Source organism: Molothrus ater, chromosome 6, assembly GCF_012460135.2.
Source record: "Molothrus ater isolate BHLD 08-10-18 breed brown headed cowbird chromosome 6, BPBGC_Mater_1.1, whole genome shotgun sequence".
Taxonomy (NCBI): Eukaryota; Metazoa; Chordata; class Aves; order Passeriformes; family Icteridae; genus Molothrus; species Molothrus ater.
This window is the reverse complement of record NC_050483.2, coordinates 39,606,577-39,626,566: the sequence shown is the minus strand read 5'-3', so window position 1 is coordinate 39,626,566 and position 19,990 is coordinate 39,606,577. Positions and strand designations below refer to the sequence as shown.

Sequence of the window (19,990 nt, the reverse complement as noted above, 5' to 3'; positions counted from 1 at the left end):
AGGCTGTGAGAAATGGTAGTAGTTGCACCTAATTCAGAGTTTTTGATGTTAATCACCACAGCAGTTTAGGCTGCATGCTATAGATCTGGCTCAGTTCACTAACTTCTTTCATTCAACTGAATGAAACTTACCTAAATGTTTTATAGCCTAAATTGTGTTCTTTCTTATATAATATGGTGCATTGCCAAATCGCTGGGTAGAGACAAGTTTTTCCCCTGATACATCAAAAACCAAAGTGAAGACCTCAGAAGACGGCAAAATACCTTAATATTACACACTAATTTGCTTTGAGCATTCCAATGAAGTTTACCACCTCTGTGGACTCCTAATAGCTATGCTACAACACTCCAGGTGTTTGCAAAGGAACCAAGCTAATTTCCAGCGCTTCCTCAAATGGACACTTGTTCCCAACATATTACATCCACCAGCATTCTATCTGAATACAGACCTTGTTCAAACTGATTGCTGCTTTCAGAATGTTGTACACTCACCCTCTCTGGCCTGCTATCCCGTCCTGGTGGCTTTAAAATATCATCTACATTTTTAGATTCTGGCTTCCTTTCTACTCGTGGAGCAGGTGGTGGCTGACGAGGCATCGATGGAGCAGAAATAGGAATCCTTTCCTCAGGGTAATTTCTACGATCACCTTCAAATTCCAGTGTTTGGACAGAAGAATTTTCTTAGTTCAGTAAAATAAAAAAATTAGGATGTTCAGAGCTGATTTAAACACCTTCATTATTTTAACTTAAATTAACAGATATGTCCTCATAAATAATTAAAATTTCTACTCTTAAACCTACTGCAATCAAAGACAGTTTTTAGCGGAGTATATAATGGTTTCATTCATGATCTCAAACACCACAGAGAAACAAAACTAAATACCACCACCTAAAGAGATTTTCCTGAATTATATATTTTGAACAAACAAATACTGCAAATCAATCTTCTACCAATTAATCTTCACCTCTGCAAGTCCATTATTTTTTATAATATTCTAGCAAGACTTTAAGGTAGAGAAACGGTACCTCCAAACATAGAAGGCCCATGATCATATGCTGGACGATCTGTCTTTCGTTCATATGGTGGTCTGTCAAAACCACCTCGCCTGGAGGATGGATGGTCCTTCTTGTCACGGTAAGACTGAGTCCTTGAAGGTGTGGTAGGAAGAACCCTGCCAAAAAAGTATTTAGTGTATTTTGTGTATTTTTGTGAATTTCCACTGTGGATTCCAGAGTGAAAGGAACATGTACCTCAGAGGCAAAATGGACAGCCTGATACACAATACAGCCTCAACTGTATTGATGTCCATAGTGTTCCAAAACCACGTACCTATCGTCTCGGGGATGCCGCTCCTTGTCAAACCTCTCTCGTTCATAGTCCACAGAGCCTCGATCTCTGTGCAATTCCCGCTCCCTCTTGAAATCCCGATGATCTGTGCTGGAATTACCCTGACGCTCAAAATAAGGCTCACGATCTCTTTCTCTATTGTAGCGACCTGGATGCTCTGAAGGGAGAAACCCATAGAAATCCAAACTACTGTTTTGGAAAAAGAAGGCAACAGGTAAGAGTGCAAAAAAAGTATATGGTATGTGAGCTAGGATGCACTTTATCAGACACTCTTTTCTAAACTGTACAAGAGACAACCATACCATGAAGTCCTACTTAAAGCTACAAAGTGAGTTTTTAAAGTGGCTAGGTTATTGACTGCAGTACTCCTCTTGAAAATATAAACTGTTAATCTTATGGACCTCTGAAGAAAATAAAGTGGTTCTAGCTTAAACAAGAGTTACTTAATTTGAACAAGCTTTTAGCATCTTACAACTTTTCTTAAGAGCTAACTAACTCTTTGAAAGCTAGCCAAGCACCTCCTACCTTTTTGAAATGTTTGCCTGTCCGGTAGAGGTTCTGGACGAAGGGTTACCCTCTCCCCATATGGAATCTGTTCCACTTTACTCGTGGTTATATCTGGTTGAAAATAAAAAAAAAATCCTAAGGTTTTAAAACACATGTCTTGTATTTTCTTTCCTCTTGAAAAGTAATCAGTCAAAAGTGACTAGAACAAACTACCATAATTTCTTTTAGTGGAAAATGCAAAAAGAGCTTTATATAAATAAACAGCACCATGGTTTTTAAAGGATGAAGTGGGTTTGTGTGTGTGTATGTAAACCACTCCATCTCAACAATGGGACTTCTGCCTTTTCTGGTGAGTTCAGGTAGCATGCAGTGTCAAAAAATTCTAAACATTAAAATGCTCTGTAAGTTTTAATAACTCACAGAGTTACTGTAATGTCAAGAATAGTAACTGAAAGTCTCACAACAATGACATTTTTCAAACAGCTTTTAGCAAAACATCTACTTAATGGAACAGATATGGCTTCCAGTCCTGTTATGGTACTTTAGAGAGAGAAAAAACAGTCTTTAAATGACAATACACAATTTAAGAACTTCTTTATGACATGATTTCACTCCTCTTAAAGGAGGGAGATCAATTCTATTAAGAACTAGTGTTGAATTTTAGCCTTGGTAAGCTCAATAGTAAAAAGCAGAGCCCTCCACTATTTACCTATGTGTTAAACAACTGTATAGGGTGCATGCCCTTCAGAACCAGACTCTGCCTCCCCCTCTGCCTAGAGGGTACCTCACACCCATTATGCAGTATATAAATAATGCAAACACCAGCCACATTCTGTTTTAAGTCACATCTAAGAACTCTAACCATCTGAAGTACCTTCTAGCCCAGTTATTTCCATACTCACCTACAAAGGGATTAAAGGAAAGTAACACTATCAACCTAAATACAGAACATAACTAGAAGCACATGGGTGCTTCTAGTAAGTACAATAATAAACACTGTACTTACTAGAAGCACCCATGGCTATACACCATTCATGGAATAGTAACCATAGAATATATACTGTTCACCAACATGAAATAGCTCTTTCTAAAAGCATCAAGAAAAACACTAAACTCAGAGTCATAACTGGTTAAAGGTTAGAGACTCCTTATAACTGATCAGCATTACATCATTAATGCACACAAGCCTACACATCAACTGCAGAACATGCATACTTTGCATGGCACACTCCTTAAAAAAAAAAACAAAACATCAGGAGGACTAATTAGCTCTTTGATACATATCAAATGCACTGTGATACCCACCTCGCCCATGGCCATAATCCACCGTTTGCTGAATGATGGGTGCTTTGGGAACCGCTGGAATAACCGGAGAAAGGGACACTGGTACAGCTGGTGGAATGGAGGTGTGGACAGCAGGTACCTTCACGGGTGAGGACACAGGGGGAGGCATCATGGACTCCTGCTTACACAGCTCGTACTCCATATTGGCACCTTTATCCTCATTTGTGTCCCACAGTCCATGGAAAGAGTCCTCATCCCAGCGTTCCTGTTCCACAGCAGAAGGTGATGGTTTTAAAGACTGACCATGACTTGGGGTTGTAGTTGGAGTAGAAAGTGGAGCATGTGACCTTGTCATAGGTGTAGTAGGCCTTGCCAGTGGGGCACTTGGTCTTGCCACAGGGGTGGACTGTCTGAACAACACAGGAGGCTTTATAATAACAGCAGGAGAAGGTTTAATAGCTTGGGCTTCTACTGGTGCCTCTGAAGATAGCTGAGAAGAGACCTAGATGCAGAAAGCACTTTTAATGTAGATCTGCAAACTAACCTTCTCTCATCCTCAGTATGTGCAATGGCAGTTGGTAGTCAAACCATACACATTTTCTAGAACCTCCATCAAGGTGCTACAGGTAGGAAGACTATTTTTTAAAACTGGTGGCCTGATTTAATTTTGCATTTTCTCACTATGTGAAGGCTTAAACACTACTGATTTTCTTCAAAATAACCTTACCAATTTTAGCTCCAGTAGGCCTATCTCAGTTCAAATGTGTCTACTGTTTATTTCCAAAGACTCCTGCTGTCTGCAAAGATTCCTGCTGTCTGTGTGAAGGCTGAAAATCTGAAAGTAGGGCAGCTTGGTGAGATGCAAAAGGATTGATAAAGCCAGTTGTGGAAACCACTGGAAAAATTCAGAGAGGAGAAATACCTGGAAAAACCTTAATAAAATAAATATCGGAAGAACATAAGAAATTGGAAGGTCTTGCCTAGTCAAAAACCAAACCAAACCAAATCCTTCATGAACCAAACATCCACAAGAAACCCCACACATTACAAGACTTTTCAGCATCAGAGCAGATGCCAAGTTACAGACAGCCTTATTAGCAACATAAAACAAAAATTGCATGACGGTTGTAGATACAAAGGTGAGCTCTGTAATAACATCTCAAAGTCATGGCAGAAATATCTGGAAGGAAGAATTCCATGAAAGACAAAAGTTGTTTGAAAACCTCTAGGCAGACAAGTGAAGTAGTCTGAGATATTGTATTTTGATATTTTCTAACTTCCTAAAGGCATCAACATATCTTGGTAGCAAACCAGCTCCATTATTTTACTTTACAGACACTGTAAACAAGGAAGAGGTCACCTAAGCAAAAAGAAAACTTGCAGTGCCTCATTCATTGCATAACACTTCCCTGGACGGAGGGACAAAAAAAGGTTGGTCTGGCTAAATGTCAGAGCCAGAAGACCTTATGGCTAAATTTATTGGTGTGAGTAACTTTGGGGTTAAGATGTGATGAAGAACAAAGATGGTGCATCAACTCAGATGTCTCCTCCAATACACATTTAACAAAACTGTTTACTCATTCTAGGAATGATTTATAAACCTGAGTTAGCACGACTGCAGAAGTTCAGTTGATTTCTGAATTATCAAAAAACCCAAATATAAGCATCTGAGAACAGTTACCAGAACTGCACAGGAAATTAAGCAGTAGAGGAGTAGTTGCATCACAACAGGATGGAGGTACACAAACATGAGTTTCCAGGCACTTCATTATATTCTAGAAGGTAATAAAAATTCCCAATAAAAACAGCAAACAGAAGGCTAATGCCCATGCTACATTGAAATATCTCCATTTCTGACGGATGTGTCCTCAAGTTTTCCCAACTTCAAAGAGGAGATAGCTCCTGGAGTAGGAAAAGCAGTGCAAATTGAAAGAACTTAAGCAAAGAAAAATAGGGTCTTCTTGTGAACCTTAAGTCCCTGGTTTGGGAGAGCTCGCCTCTTTTCGCACATTATCCTACAGCAATGTAGACTGTTTTATGTGCAACCATCCCTGATGGGTCATACTCAGAAGACATGGTGGACTTGTAGGTGTAGAAGAAGGGATTACAAGGGTCCTCGCCCCTGATAAGTCACAGTTGTACTAATTACCAAAGAAGAATAGCCTTGCCCTTAATGGGGTCTGACTAGTAAAGGTAAGTGTGATAGAAGGCATGGGTTGGCCAGTCAGGGAGAGCCTTGAGGAAGAGGACCTTGAGGAGGTAGAGAAGGCCTGAGAAAGAAGGAATGATCCAGAGAGACACAAAGAAGAACAAAACAAGGAAGAGAGTTGCTGCTGCAAAAGATCTGCTGCGAGGTCAGTCTGGGTCTGATAGAGTCTACTGTTGGAGCCTGCAGTCATAGCTGAGCTAGGTAAAAGCCTGCAGTCAGAGGCAGCAATGAAATACTTGCAGTCCTATTCCAGCAGGAAATAGCCAGCAGTCAGTCTGTCAGAGAAGCCAACAGCAGGAGTTTGCTGTAGTCAGAGTCGGGATGGCTAAGCTGTAAAGAAGAATAAACCAGGACCCTTTTCAGGTTTTAAATGAGAGTCCGTGCCTTGGCTCATTTCAACCCCTAACGAGAGGTCTGCTGCAACAGACTGAGCAGAAAATGCTTTGGAAAATTTAAAGAAACGAAGAAGTTGTTTTGCCTCAACAGAAGATAGCTAAGGTTGTAAGGATTGCTGGGAAAGCACTCCAGAGAGAAATTTGACCATCAGTGTGTAGAACTGGTTCAACATACATAAACAGTAATTGCTACCAACATGTCATCAGTGTAAGATGAATTTACCTGAAAGGCACCTGGCCTTGTGCTTGTGCTCTGTGATCTTGGAGAGTCTTGGGTGGAAATGTCAGGTTTGAACTCCTTCAACTTCTGTAGCTGTTCTTTTTGCTCCCTGCACATGCATCATAAGAAAGTGTTATCAGTCTATAGCTTAAATGAAAAATTAAAGAAATCAATGCTCATGGTGAGAACACGTATTACACTAGTACCAGAGTCAAAACCAAAAGAAGAAAAGGACACAGCAGGCTTTATATGGGCAATGCTGTGATTCAGAAATCCCTGTTTCACATCCACCTAACCATGGAGGCATTTAGTGTATTAGCTCCACGCTTTTTGATCACAAGTTTCCTGAGACATGTAGTTATGCTTTTGTGCTTTGCCAGAATCACTCCATTTGAACAGTAAAGAGAAAAGCTGGATTTTGGTTTTTGTCAACACCTTCTGCAAGCAAGAAACCCCTTGGAAACACATACCTAAGTGCTCTCAGTTACTTGCTCTGGTTCACATGGTAACAGGATTGAGGCCAACAAAGCACAAGAGATTCCAATATATAAAAAACCAAACAATGAGTCTAACTTTTGCTTCTTTGGTTTATATATCAAAATGCTATTTAATACACAACCAATACATACTCTACAGAGCAGAGAACAGGTTCAGCTGTGAGTACTACAATCACTGGATTACAAAGTTCTAGTGAATATGATTTCCTTTCCCTTCAGTTTTTGTTAGCATTTTTTAATCTAGGTTTTTCAATTGCTAATAACTCTGTGTATAGAAGCAGTTTCTAAATGACAGCTAGGAATGGGATACCTCGGATACCTCTGTAACAAGGCGTAACAGAAACCACACTAACCAGTAATGCACCAGTTCAGTGTTCAGCAGAAGGGGAACTTGGCTCAAAGAAAAGAATCCTCAGCATTTTGTAAATACAAAAGAGTAAACTGAGCACTACACTAGATCACAAATACAGAGCAGGCTGCAGCTGAGACCATGCTGTTTCACACACAATAAAAGCAAAGCCAGATGAAGGCTTTAGTTTTGGAGATGAAAGCAGTTATATACCACACTACTGGTGTAACTCTTGGCCCAAAAAATCCCCATAAAAATTAATAAGTAATCTCCATAAAGTTGTTCCTACTGTTCAGACTTAAATCATTTGCCCATAAGAACCTAATGAGAAGTACCAGTGTAATTAATTTGAAGATTACTCTCATATTCTATTAAAAATCAGTATCATGTTTATATTTCCCCTTTTTACTGGCTTTGAAAGATGCATATGTAACTACTTTTTACATAAAACATTTTAGTGACTATGTTTAAATTATTTAAGCCCTAATAAATTTCTCTCATAGTGATTCTCAAACTATGTTCCTTAGCCTAAGTGACTGGCTTGCAGCTAGACACAAAAAACAGCAAAACATATGCTAGGCAACTGAGGCAATGGGAAAGTCAGGAAGCTGAAAATAATGTTACTCCAAACTTTCAGCAAATACTACTTTACAACACAGACTTCGCAGTTAATAACACCATTGAATTAATCTGACTGTAGTAAGTTATTAAATTATTCAGAATATAAGTTCTCCCTTTAAAAAAATTATTTTTCTTGCATTTTGGCATGCATCCAAGACCTTCTATATGGGACAGGTGCTCAGCAATCTTACAAATCTGAAAACAAAACAGTCTGAAGAAAAGTGCAAAACATCTCTATCATGAAATGGATTGAGTTGGGACTTTAAAAATCATCTAGTTCCAGCCTTCCTTTCACTAGATTAGGTTGCTGAAAGCCTCATACAGCCCCATCTCTCCTATTACCAATTTCATAATAAACACTTAGGAAGTCTAGTAGCTGCTTTCTAAAAATGCAGTCTTGATAAACTCTTGCATTCATATCTTCCTAACTGTTATATCACTCCTTTTATGCTGATTCCCAGAACTTAAGATCAACCAAATTTGAGAAAATTATTCACTGACAATATTTGGTTTCAAATGAGGAGGCTCTGTAAAAAGCCAAACAAATGAACAAAAACCCACCTATGTTTTAACTTAAAAGTGAGCAATATAAAAAAATTAGGTCTTAAGAACTACATTAATGTAGGTCTTGAGGGGTAAGTACTAAAAAGCAATTATCACTAAGCTCATCTGATACTACCAAAAATACTGAAAAACAATTATCCACATGTTTATTTGAGGATAACAAAAAGATTGATGAGATGATGGGACAGATCTCTTCCTGGAAAGTGGAGCACATGGAGCATGTGCTCCATACATGGAGCACCATATTCACAGGGAAAGGGACAATCATCTATTTAAGAAAAAAGTCCATCTACAAAAACTGTGGTAAAAGTACTCCAAATAACTTCTTCCACATGAGCTCCTACTATCATGCTGCAGGTAAAAGAAATTAAGCCATTACTGTGTTGATTCAAATGGATCCCACAGAATGGGATTCCTATTCAAAATCACAGAACCAGGTAACTCACCGAAGCATTTTGAGCTCCTGGGCAGCCTTCAGAATTATCTCATGCTGTCTTTGGCTTAGGACCATCACTCCTCCCAAGGACTGGTCAGAGTCCAGGTTTGAATCTGCTCCCAGCATATCAGAGGAATGTGAAGGGGGAGGAAGGGATGTATCTGAGTGGTCATCCAGGGACCTCAGTCTCTCTCCATCATCTGGATACCACCTATCTGACAAGCGTTCCCTCTCCCAGTCAGTCCTTTCAGGAAGGTAGTCTTGCTTCTCCCGCCACGTGTCATATCTCTCCGGATATTCTCGAATCCTAAGCTCGCCCCTGTCTCGGAGATCTCTGTCATAATGATCTCTGTTCCTATCGTCCCTCCACCTATCTTCACGATACCTGTCCAGAGGTGGAAGGGGTGGTAATGGTGGTAGAGGGGGGATATCCAGGTCACGATTCCCCATTTCTCTGTTATCCATAGGTCTCATGTCCCAGTCTCTATCCCATTCTTTGTCTAAATCTTGATCATAAATATCTGAGGATCTTCCAGTTCTATCTAGATCTCTCTCCAGTTCCCTTTCTCTTGGCCTTTTCCAGTCATCCCACCACGAATCTCGTCTGTCGTGATCAGATGATAAAGGAGGTAGTGGTGGTAGGGGAGACAATGGAGGCAGTGAATGGTGGGATTGCAACCTGTCATCTCGATCATACACATGTACAGAATCATCCTGATAATCAGAGTTGTGATCTCTCCAGTATTGTTCTCTTTCCCACTCATCCAACTGCTCATGCTCCAAAGACGGGTCATCTTGACTATCTAAAGGAAATTCCTCCTGCATTGTATCATCTTCGTGACCCCAAGAACCCCTGAATGTTTCATCTCGATGGTACGGAGGCAATTTGTCAGGGTCGTCTCCTAGGTGAATGGGTTTACCCATACTGCCTGTTTCACATCTTCCTGCTTCCCTCTCATGGCTATCTCCCCTTCTGATGGGACATCTCTCCCGGCTACCTGCCCGCCTGCCCAGGTCCCTCTCCCGGCTACCTGCCCGTCTGATGGGGACCCTCTCCCGGCTACCTGCCCGCCTGACGGGGACCCTCTCCCGGCTACCCGCCCGTCGCATGGGCTCCCTCTCCCGGCTACCTGCCCGCCGCATGGGCTCTCTTTCCCGGCTAGAGGCGCGTCTCACCGGGCCTCTCTCCCGGCTTCCTGCCCGTCCCCTGTCCCAGCTGCCTGTCCGTCCAGGTGGCTCTCTGTCTCGGTTAGAAAATACCCTCTCATGGCTATCTGACCGTCCACCCAGCCCCCTCTCTCGGCTGCCTGACTGTCCATCTGGCATCCTCTCCCTGCTGCCTGACCGTCTATCTGGCATCCTCTCCCTGCTGTCTGCCCTCCTGAACGCTCCCCTGCCACGGATGGATGGCTGCCTAGCCTGCCCCCTGCCTCTGTATACATATCCTCTACCACGGCCATCGTCCATCCTGCCCATTCCCCGGCCATGGCCATCGTCCATCCTGCCCATTCCCCAACCACCGTCCATCCTTCCCATTCCCCGGCCACCATCCATCCTTCCCATTCCCCGGCCACGGCCCATTCCCCAGCCGCGGCCATCCCCCTGCCCTCTGCCACGGCCCCTTCCTCTGCTTCCTGGTCCCTTTCCTCTATCTTCATGCATGAATGGCCCTTTTCCTCTGCCTTCTGGTCCAGGTAGGCCCTGGGTGCTATCTGAAGCAGTCAACTGGCCATCTGGTGAATCCAAATCCTCATTTCCTTCTGCAGGGGGTACTGTATTCTGGTTCTGAATAGGTGGGGAGGGTGCCTTGGACTCTTCTACTTGCTGGTTGGGATCATGTGAACTCCATGTCCACTTTTTAGGAGGGTCTGAACTAGGTTCTTTGACTTCAGCTTTGGATGGCTCCTGTTGAGTGTTTGTCAGGTCCTCATTTGGCTCAATGGGACCTGTACTCTGTGCGTCAGGAGTAGACTCAGTTCTGCTTACAGACTGCTGATCACCAGCTGTGTCTGTAAAAGGTTCTTTGCTTTCTGACTGTGAGTCTACCTGTGTCTGCTGCTGCTGCTGCTGCTGTCCCAAATGAGGCCTGGGCCCCATCCACCGTGGACCACTAGGTCGGGAACCGTGTCCATGTGATGCATTTGCTGTATAAAATTGTCCTGCTGGTCCTCGTGGGATAGAGCCCCATCTACTTGAAGACTGTCCATCTGTATTCTGTCGGTCGAAACGTGACCTGTATCCTTCTGAGCGCTGGGAATCAAAACGAGGTCCTCTCTGCCTTGAGCCTTCAAACTTGTCATATCCTCTTCCTCGAGGTCCGTCAAATCTACAGATGACACAACAGTAAATGTTATTCAGATGAACATGTCATATTAAAGTCCTATAGATTAATTTCACACAAAATAGAGAACTCATGTCTAAAGTCAAGTTGCTTAGATGTCTGGGATTCACAGTTGTACATCACTAGATGAATCAGGAAGGCCAAAGCATGGCCATCAGCCAGAAAAGAAAGGTCACAGAAAGTGCACCCCTCGGATAAACACAACTGGCAAACTGGTAAAAATGCATGAGGAAAAGACTCGGATACTCAACAACTTTTTTGCCTTAGTCTTCACTGACAACCCTGCGCGCCTCCTGAGTGGATGGACTGCAAAACAGGCACTAGGGGTGCAAAGTCACTCCCACAATAAGAGAAGATCAGGTTCATGATGACCTGAAGAACCTGAATATATGTAAGTCTAGGGGACTTGATGAGATACATCCCAGAATACTCAGGGAATTTGCTACCATACTTGCCAAGCCATGATATCTAGAAAATGGTGACAGTCAGTGAAGTACCTGGCAACTGCGAGAAGGAAAATACTGCATCTGTTTTAAAAGAGGGTAGAAAGAAGGACCCTGGAAACTAACCTGTGAGTCTCACCTCTGCCTGGGAAGATCATCCAAGAAGCTAGGCCAAGGCACATGGAGGACAGGGAGGGTATTGGAGACAACCAGCACGGATTCATCAAGGGCAAGCTCTGCCTGATCAACCCAGTGGCCTTCTATGATGGATTGACTAATGGATAAAGGAAGGGCTATCGATGTCATCTGTCTGGACTTTTTTAAGGCCTTTTCCGTGCACCCCCAAAACATCCTTCTTTCTAAAGAGATGGATTTGATGGATGGGACTATTTAGTGGATGAGGAACTGGCAGGATGGTCGCATCTAGAGGATAGGGGACAATGGCTCAACGTCCAGACACAGATCAGTGATACGTGTGTCCCTCAGATGACTGGACACTGTTTTTATCTTCATCAATGACGTAGACAGTGGCACTGAGTGCACCTTCAGCAAGTTTGCAGAGGACACCAAAGACTGAGTGGTGTGGGTGACATGCCTGATGGACAGGATGCCATCCAGAGGTGCCTAGAAAAGTTTGAGAAGTAGGCCCATGTGAACACATGAGGGAACCTCATGTGGCCAAGTACAAGGGTCAGGGCAGCCCCCGGTCTCAGTATAGGCTGGGTGATGGAATTGAGAGCAGCCCTGCCAAGAAGGACTTGGGATTACAGTGGATGAAAAGCTGGACATGAACCAGAAATGTCTGCTCACAGCCCAGAAAGACAACCTGGGCCTGAGCTCTAAACCAACACACATAAAAGACATGCACTAGCAAGTAATGAAAACAGTCTGTTCAGAACTGTAAATCCAACAAATCCCCAGAACAGAAACACTTTTTAAAAACTACCAGGAGGTAAAAATGATTCATTTATATAAAGCTCATGTACATTGCTAGCAATTCACAAATTATTATTCATGATTGATCACTTTGGAAGCAAAGAGAAGGGGAATAACCACGAAGATATTACTGTAAAGTCTAGCAGAGTACACAAGGATAGAAACAATTTAGCAGAACACCACTGCCCTTTGATTGTGCAGACATCACACCAACCCATCTAGAACTAACCAGCAGATAGAACAGATGTTGTTTTTAAACCCTGGTATCATGTATTAAAGAAAAACACTCAAAAAACCAAGATCTTGGATTAAATTATATAGCAGGTATAAAATCAGCAAAGACATAAAATATTTACAACAGCTTTCCTATTTTCAAAGAAGGAGCATTGTGTCTTTGTGACTAAAAAGGGGCAGCATCCTCAAGCACTTTACCCCCCCCCAAAAAAAAAGCAAACTACTCTAGATTATGCTCAGGTGAAAGCCATCTATGTATCCTTGCCTTAAAAATATAAATACAGAGAGTATGTATGGTGTACATACATTAAAAACAAAACCTCCACTGAAATACACACTTCCCACAACCTCAAAAAGATTTGAGAAAAAGATATATATTTCATTTCTTAATAAATCTTTGAAAATCTTGTAGCCTGGAATATGTATAAATCAACAAAAACTTTCTTACCTAGGGCCTCTAGGGCCTTCAAAACGTGCTGATCTGGGAGGATCTGGAAGCAATCCACCTGACCTCACTGGTTTATCCTGCACAACAGGCGTGTGTGTCGAAGACACTGCAGAAGTGCCTTTCAGTTCCCCACACTGCTGTTCAGATGAAATATTTACAGTTTGTTTACTAAGATGACCTTGCGATTTTCCATGGTCAGATGAGCCAAAGGATGAACCTGCTTGAGAATGGTAAGGTGAATAGCTAGTTGAACTAGCTATTTTTGATGCATAGGTACCAGGGGTGGGAAGGAGGGCTGGCCTTGGTGTTTCAGTAGCTTGACTGTTTTGAGAACTGGATCCTGAAGGGACAGAGGAATTGGATAACTGAGAAACAGAAGAGAGAGGCGGGGGAACCAGTGGAGGTGTAGTTGAAGGTAAAGTTGGAGGCATAATAGGAATGCCACCTTGACCAGTTTGGGAATATGGAATAAATGGAGGTGGCAGCGACACATTTGCAGGATATTGATTCTTCAGATTTTGGAGTGAGGTCACTTTTTCCTGCAGATGTGACTGAGTAACCTTCATCTGTTCATCCCATGCTTTCCACTGTTTCTCATATTCTTGAAGCTGGTCTTTGTGAGGGTAGGTTTGAAGCTGATGCTGCCACTGCTGGTTCATTGATCGCTCCCAATCTTTATGAAGCTGCTGGAACTGTTTTTGCTGTGCCTCATAATGTCGCAGCTGCATGTCCACTGACATTGTCTGCAATGAGATGACAAGAACAGGTTCAAAATACCTTAGATAGTCAGTTACTCTCAGAGCCGAGTATTTCAGTATCACTTATAATATCACAATTTCTGATGACTTGGGTGCAAGGTTGAGGAAGAACTACACCAAAACAAAAGTGAACACCAACAGTGACATCTAAAGACATTGTGAAAATTTATATATTTTATGACTATAGTCTATATCTATGTATAGAAGACTTGAACAGGACAGCTGAAGAAACCTATAATCTGTATAAACTGTATTATTACTGCATCCTAACAATGGATAAAGCTCAAATCAATCTTCACATATATACATTATGTGTCTATTTCTCAAGGTTTCAGTTTTTGCTATTAATCTGCTCAGGATTGCCTCAGCTGTCTGCCATTATTTTTCTCTAAGCCTTTGCCAGATCTTATTTGCACAAATGAAGCTTCTTTCAAATTCTGTCTTTCGTTATGTGAGGATATCAGGCTTGATTTTGCCTGAGATTTTTAAAGTTTACCCAAAGAGATTAAAAAAAAAACAAATCAAGAACAAACGCAGACAGCCCAACCTACCAAGAAATGTCTAATGTACAAACTCCACCAACCCAATAAGAGTTGACTCAACTCTCTAATACTATAATCAACTTCTACTTAAAAGCTTAAAGGTTACAAAAGGTTTCAACTGATTACTTGAGTTAAAAATAATGTGAGATACTGATTTTTAAAACTACATTTCCTGTCTATTTTTGTCATCTACATTTATAATTGTACATATTTATTTTTGTAAAATAGAGCAGCTTCCAAATGACTCTGTGAAATCATCTGTTTACATGACTTTTCTGAATTGTTTCTCCAGTGGCAAAACACTCAAAGCTGAGTAAGTTCAATATTGTGTTCAGCTTTGCTCCTGTATCACCTAGGTACATCCGAAAAAATCTCACAAGAAGTGTAAAACATTGTATTTCTCATCCTACTGAAGCTTCATCACCATCTGCCAATGTTTTTTTCATTCTGAAGTTGAGTGACAGTAGGAAAAAATAAACCTCTATAGGTTTATTTATAAACCTTTATAGGTTTCTTTATAAACCTCCTTGGGCAGAGGATATAAACCTCTACCCAAGCAGAAAAATTAGCCAGACAAATGAGTCCACCATTATAAATTATTCAACTATGTATTTTTCAGCAGAATGTGAGTGCTGGGTCACCCAGGATGTATATCAAACCACCTCCTTAGTGTCTCACCTCTAAGTGTGGAGGCTGTTGCATGATCTGTTGATACTGCTGTACTATCTGCTGCAGCTGAGCGTGCTTCTGCATTATTCTCTGATATTGGAACCCAACCCGCTGATGGGGGTGCTGCTGCCATTGAGCTGCTGCTGCTTGCAATTGCTGCAATCTCAAATCCTCCTCAGGGTCATCAGGAGGTTCAATATTGAGCTACAGAAAAAGGTAAATACTATAAACAAAGGAAAGTTGCATCTGTCAGAAAAAAATACACTAGGTCACTACACATTTTACAGGAACTTTCTCACTGTTCCTTACTTTATCACTCTATTTCAGTGTGCCAGCCACCCACAGCTTTTGGAAGGCTGATTTTTATCCCACCTTTTCTGAATGAGAACATGTAGTTTCTTAATGTGAACAGTCTAATCTAAAGGCTAGGCTGATGGCAATTAAGTTATTCATACATAAAGAAACTACCTACAGGAAAGAGAGTAATGAAAATCTGTTATCTGCCACTCACAGCAAATGCAATGGGAAACTGGTTTTTCATTATGAGATAAAGTAACTCCAAGTGCATTATTTCTGTCACTTTGTAGGAACCTGCATGCTGTAAGTTAAAGTGGAGCACACACTGTTCAAACATCAATCATGAGCTCCATCTATTATACAGTAACTGTTACTGAGCATGCTGATTAAAAAACCTCTGTGCAAAATTCTCGGCTTTCAGACCAATTCTAACACACAGAGAGAGGGGGAGCCAGAATTCACAAAGTGCCAGAGAGAAATTAAGAAATAGTGTCTTAAACATAGCATTCCTCAAGAACTGAGTACCTACCTGGTTTTGCACTTCGATATCATGAGGTGTTCTCACAGACAATGTTGTGGATGGTGCAAGGGAGTCAGCTCTGACTTGCTTGGTGCGTGTATGGGTGAATATGTAATTTTATATACAAGAAGTGTATTTTCTAATTGGTGCAGCTTTAGCAAATGTTCTTTTTTAAGACTGCCTCACAACATTTAGTTATTGTTACAAAGTATCAAGAGAATTTGATGGCATTAATTTTCCTGGGGTTTTGGCTCAACTAGGACACAAATGGAGTGGCATCACTTTACAAAGCCTTACCTGAGTTTCAGTGGATGTAAGAGAAGACTCCTCTTCTTTGGATGCTGGAGGCAGGGATTCATTAAGAGCAGGAGGTTCAGACTGCTGAGTTGAAGCACTCATTTTCTCTTCTTCAGACTTTGCTCTCTGCTCATCCTTCACTACTGGACTTTTCATCTGCTGCTGTCCCTGAGCATGGGCCTTTGCCCTTTGCTGCAGGCTAAGCAGGTGCTGCTGGTACCAGTATTGCTGCTGTTCCTGTAATAGATGTAGATTTTCTAAGTTTCACAAGAAAAACAATAGAAAATCATTAATGATAGCCATTAGAATCATACTGTAGAAAAGTTTTTAAAACTGTTTTGAGGAAAAACTCACTTCTTCAGCAACAGTATTGCAACGGATATCAGAAAATTAAATCAAAATTCATAAACCGTTACGTGATGCACAGAACCCACAACAGAATTTACTTTTTACCCCAACAAGCTTACTATTCTCTAACTATAGCAAACAATACTAACAAAAATCTGGAGCACAGGCAATAATAAGCAAAATTACTACAGACAAGCTATAAGTACCATGTTTATTGGTTTTAGAGCTTTTTATAACTAAGAACTACAGTAAAGAGAAAAAGAAGGAAATGTACGGAAGAGATGAAGAGGATGAACAGAGAACACAGATATCAAGTAGACTGAAAATGGCAGCTGAGAAATTGTGGTGAAGATATTTGAACAAAGCTATGGAAAGAAAAAGAAGAATCAGAGCCAGTATATACTGAAGATTATGTATAATCTGAATTCTCATTAATTCTGACTCATTCAACAGCTGAAGAGGGAAGTGGATATGGTTCCATCCCAAAAAAATGATCTGTTTAAGAAATAATAAGCTTTCAGTTTTAAATATTTCAGGGTAGAATTAAGAGTACTCAAGGGAGATGACAGAAGCTTCAAAAAGTAAGCTGCCACTAACATAAAGAACAAGACTAGAGATAAGTATCTCAACACTTAAGCAGTAGTGTCTTAAAGAGGCATGAATAAGAACCAACAGTTCTGTATCTCTCTTCCAATATGAGAAATATCTGTCATCAAATTAATAGAAAGACATCTGTGGGAGGCTACTCTTCACCTGACACGGTCTTGTGCCACTAGAGTCCCTACTAGAGATCTCTCTGAGGGCTAAAATTTTGTGGATTCAAGTCATAGCTCAGAAAAATCTACATAGTTTGAAAATAAATACACCATTTACAGCTAAGGCAGCTCCTGTATCCTAGGAAAGTATTGCTATACCCTTGATTTTTAACTTGTTCTCTTAACATCTGCTTTTAGTCACCATCAAAGACAGAATGATAAAGTACTCTAATTTTTGGTCTAACCTAGTGCAACCATTCTTGTGCTCTCAATTTCATTACCTCTGAGAATCTGTGACTGATCTCCATTCTTTATACCTTCTGTTCTTCCTTTCCATCCAAGCATGCACAGTTAAGAAAAAACACCTATATAAAGCCCAGTCAGAAAAGAATCCAAAGGTGCAGGCATTTCAAAATAAAAGTGTGACAACATCAAAACAGCAAGTGCTGTCTGATGAGATTTCTCACAAGTTAATCACTCTGCCCATCTTAAACAGGTTTAGAAGAAGAGTAACTTTCTGCTAGAAACCTACCTCATGCTCAGATCAGAAATTATGTTTTCTCTTGGTAGGTAACACAAATATGGAGCTGTATTTTTTTTTTTTAAATACTTCTGTAACTTGGAAATGAGGTCAATGAAATGAGAGACTATGCTTCACAGACTTTAAATTGATCATGCAACTATTCCTGCCATGAATCTTTTTAACAAGAATATGTCTCAGAAGAGTTCCATAGTTTTGGGTGGAAGATATGCATTTACACTGCAGCACAGACTGTCAGAAACATTCAACAACATGCTGAAATAAGTGCAACTCAAGGGAGGAGCATACTTTCCCAGCTATACAAAGCCTGATTCAATTATCCATCTCAAAAGGCACTCACTATAAGGTGATTTGTCATCATGGTGCTCGGTGCTATGATGGGTGAGCACATGTTCTACTGCCACAAAATTGTTGTCTCCACAGATCCATCTTGTTTCCTCCTCGTTCCACCAACTGGACATAGGGCTAGAACTCATAACATGACATGGGCTTTCCAGAGCTATGGTAATATAATTACCTATTATTTTCAGCAGATGAGTCTGTGACATCTATTACTGTGCTATCTGGAAAGTATAAGAAAAGCAGAAAGGTAGATCTTTACAGCTTAGTTGTAACAAAACAGAAGTGCTAGTGTAGAAAATTTTTCATGATGAAGAATTCAGTTATTGAGTGCTCACCTCCTCACAATGACTTGTCATTCAACTGGACTTGTCATCTTTCAAGTCCAATTATAATCCTTTAGCCCAAGGAAAACATGAGCATCAACAGAGGCCTTTTTCATCTCTGGCTGACCAAGAGACAATGCCTGTTGCATTTTACAGGAACATGAAACCACCACTATCAGCTCCTGGCCACAGGACATAGCACCAAATAAGTTAATGTGAAGTCCACACCAAAGGACTACTCCAAAGCTAATACAGGTGACCTTAGGCCATAACATAATACCTGTTTTGGGGGACACTATGTCCTTTCCAGGTGAAAACTGCAAAAGAATGGTTTAGCACCTTCTACAAAACAAAGGGGCTGTTTAAAGAGAGTGGCAGTCTGTTAAGTGATGAGGTTGTAAAGCTGAGGTAGCTTTAACAGATGTAGATTAATGCATTTATGGGTACAGATATACCCATGCATCCTTGGAGTAGGAAGAGCATTGCCAGCAGGTTGAGGGAGGTGATCCTGTCCCTCTGTTCAGCCCTAGTGAGGCCACACCTGGAGTGCTGTGTCCAGTTCTGGGCTCCTCAACACAAGAGAGACTTGAAGTCCTGGAACAAGTCTAGTGGAGGGCAATGAAGATGCCAAGGGTGTGGAGCATCTCTCTCTAATAAGAACAGGCTGAGGGAGCTGGGACTGTTGAGCCATGAGAAGACAACTGAGAGGGGACCTTGTCAATGTACAAAAGTATCTAAAGGGACAAGGAAAGGGGCAATGGGCAGAAACTGATGCACAGGAAGTTCCACCTGAATATGAGATTTTTTACATGCAGGGAACTGAGTACTGTAACAGATTGCCCAGAGAGACTGTGGAGTCTCTCACTGAAGATATTCAAGAACTGTTTGGAATACACAACTCTGTGCCATGTGCTCTGGGATGAACATACTTGAGTGGGGAGGTTGAACCAGATGACCCCCTCTGCTCCCTTCCAACCTTACCCAGTCTGTGATATGGTAAACAAATAGCAGCACACATTACCCAAATATCAGAGGGAACATTAAGGAAATACCACAGTTATTTTAACCAGATTTGACAAAAATCCAGCAATTTAATCAAACTATATACCCACGGAAGAAACTACACTAAGCTCATGATACTATCAAGGCAAAGAACAGTATCTTAGACTGCAAAGGAAAATAATAAAACACCAACTCGTGGCAAATTGCATAATATCTTCTGAGTTAAGAGAAAAACACTGATATATTCGTCTGCAGCCACTGTTACTGTGGGATGAGGAACAGAAATAATTGCTTTCAATTGCCAGTTTAAACAACAGCTTAATAGGATACTACAATGACAAATTATGCTGTTTCCTCGCTTGGCTTTTCAGATTACTAAAAGGCATGAAAGCATCACTACACTTAGCTTTCCTATTTCTTATAGTGTAAAAACTTGTTACTCCAAATCTTGTCTGATTTTACAGCCTAAGATAGCCAAAATTATATCAGTCCGTTATAACAAAGTTATGACCAGAAAATATATTCCTTTTGAATTAACACTGAACTGTGAATGAGAGCAAGCAAACTACTCAAAATAGAAGCTGCTTGTATAAACACTCATAAACCAGACAATGTAAACTTCAGCAGTGTTCTGCTGCTTCCATGTGTGCACCACAATAAAGTATTATTTGCAACTCTTCTGGAGATATTTTATCACTGAGCTCAATAATTTAAGAAGACAACAAGCTGACTCAATACCAAATTAACACCACTTTCTACACATGA

At 41.0% G+C, this 19,990-nt stretch overlaps 1 protein-coding gene across 6 annotated transcripts in view; it reads right to left on the bottom strand.

The window, feature by feature from the left end:
* The window catches only part of YLPM1 (YLP motif containing 1), a 45,569-nt gene that overhangs the window by 23,325 nt on the left and 2,254 nt on the right, over positions 1-19,990 (bottom strand). For 2 of the 6 annotated variants that reach the window (XM_054515276.1, XM_054515277.1), the window contains exons 2-11: positions 15,915-16,151; positions 14,810-15,004; positions 12,832-13,574; positions 8,440-10,755; positions 5,966-6,071; positions 3,160-3,640; positions 1,873-1,965; positions 1,330-1,504; positions 1,026-1,171; positions 492-679 (exon numbers count right to left, since the gene is read on the bottom strand). In XM_054515276.1, coding sequence (XP_054371251.1) covers positions 492-679; positions 1,026-1,171; positions 1,330-1,504; positions 1,873-1,965; positions 3,160-3,640; positions 5,966-6,071; positions 8,440-10,755; positions 12,832-13,574; positions 14,810-15,004; positions 15,915-16,151 — 4,680 coding nt within the window. The remainder of the gene's footprint in view (positions 1-491; positions 680-1,025; positions 1,172-1,329; positions 1,505-1,872; positions 1,966-3,159; positions 3,641-5,965; positions 6,072-8,439; positions 10,756-12,831; positions 13,575-14,809; positions 15,005-15,914; positions 16,152-19,990) is intronic. The other 4 variants (XM_036384646.1, XM_054515278.1, XM_036384648.1 and 1 more) reach the window with 3 other exon arrangements.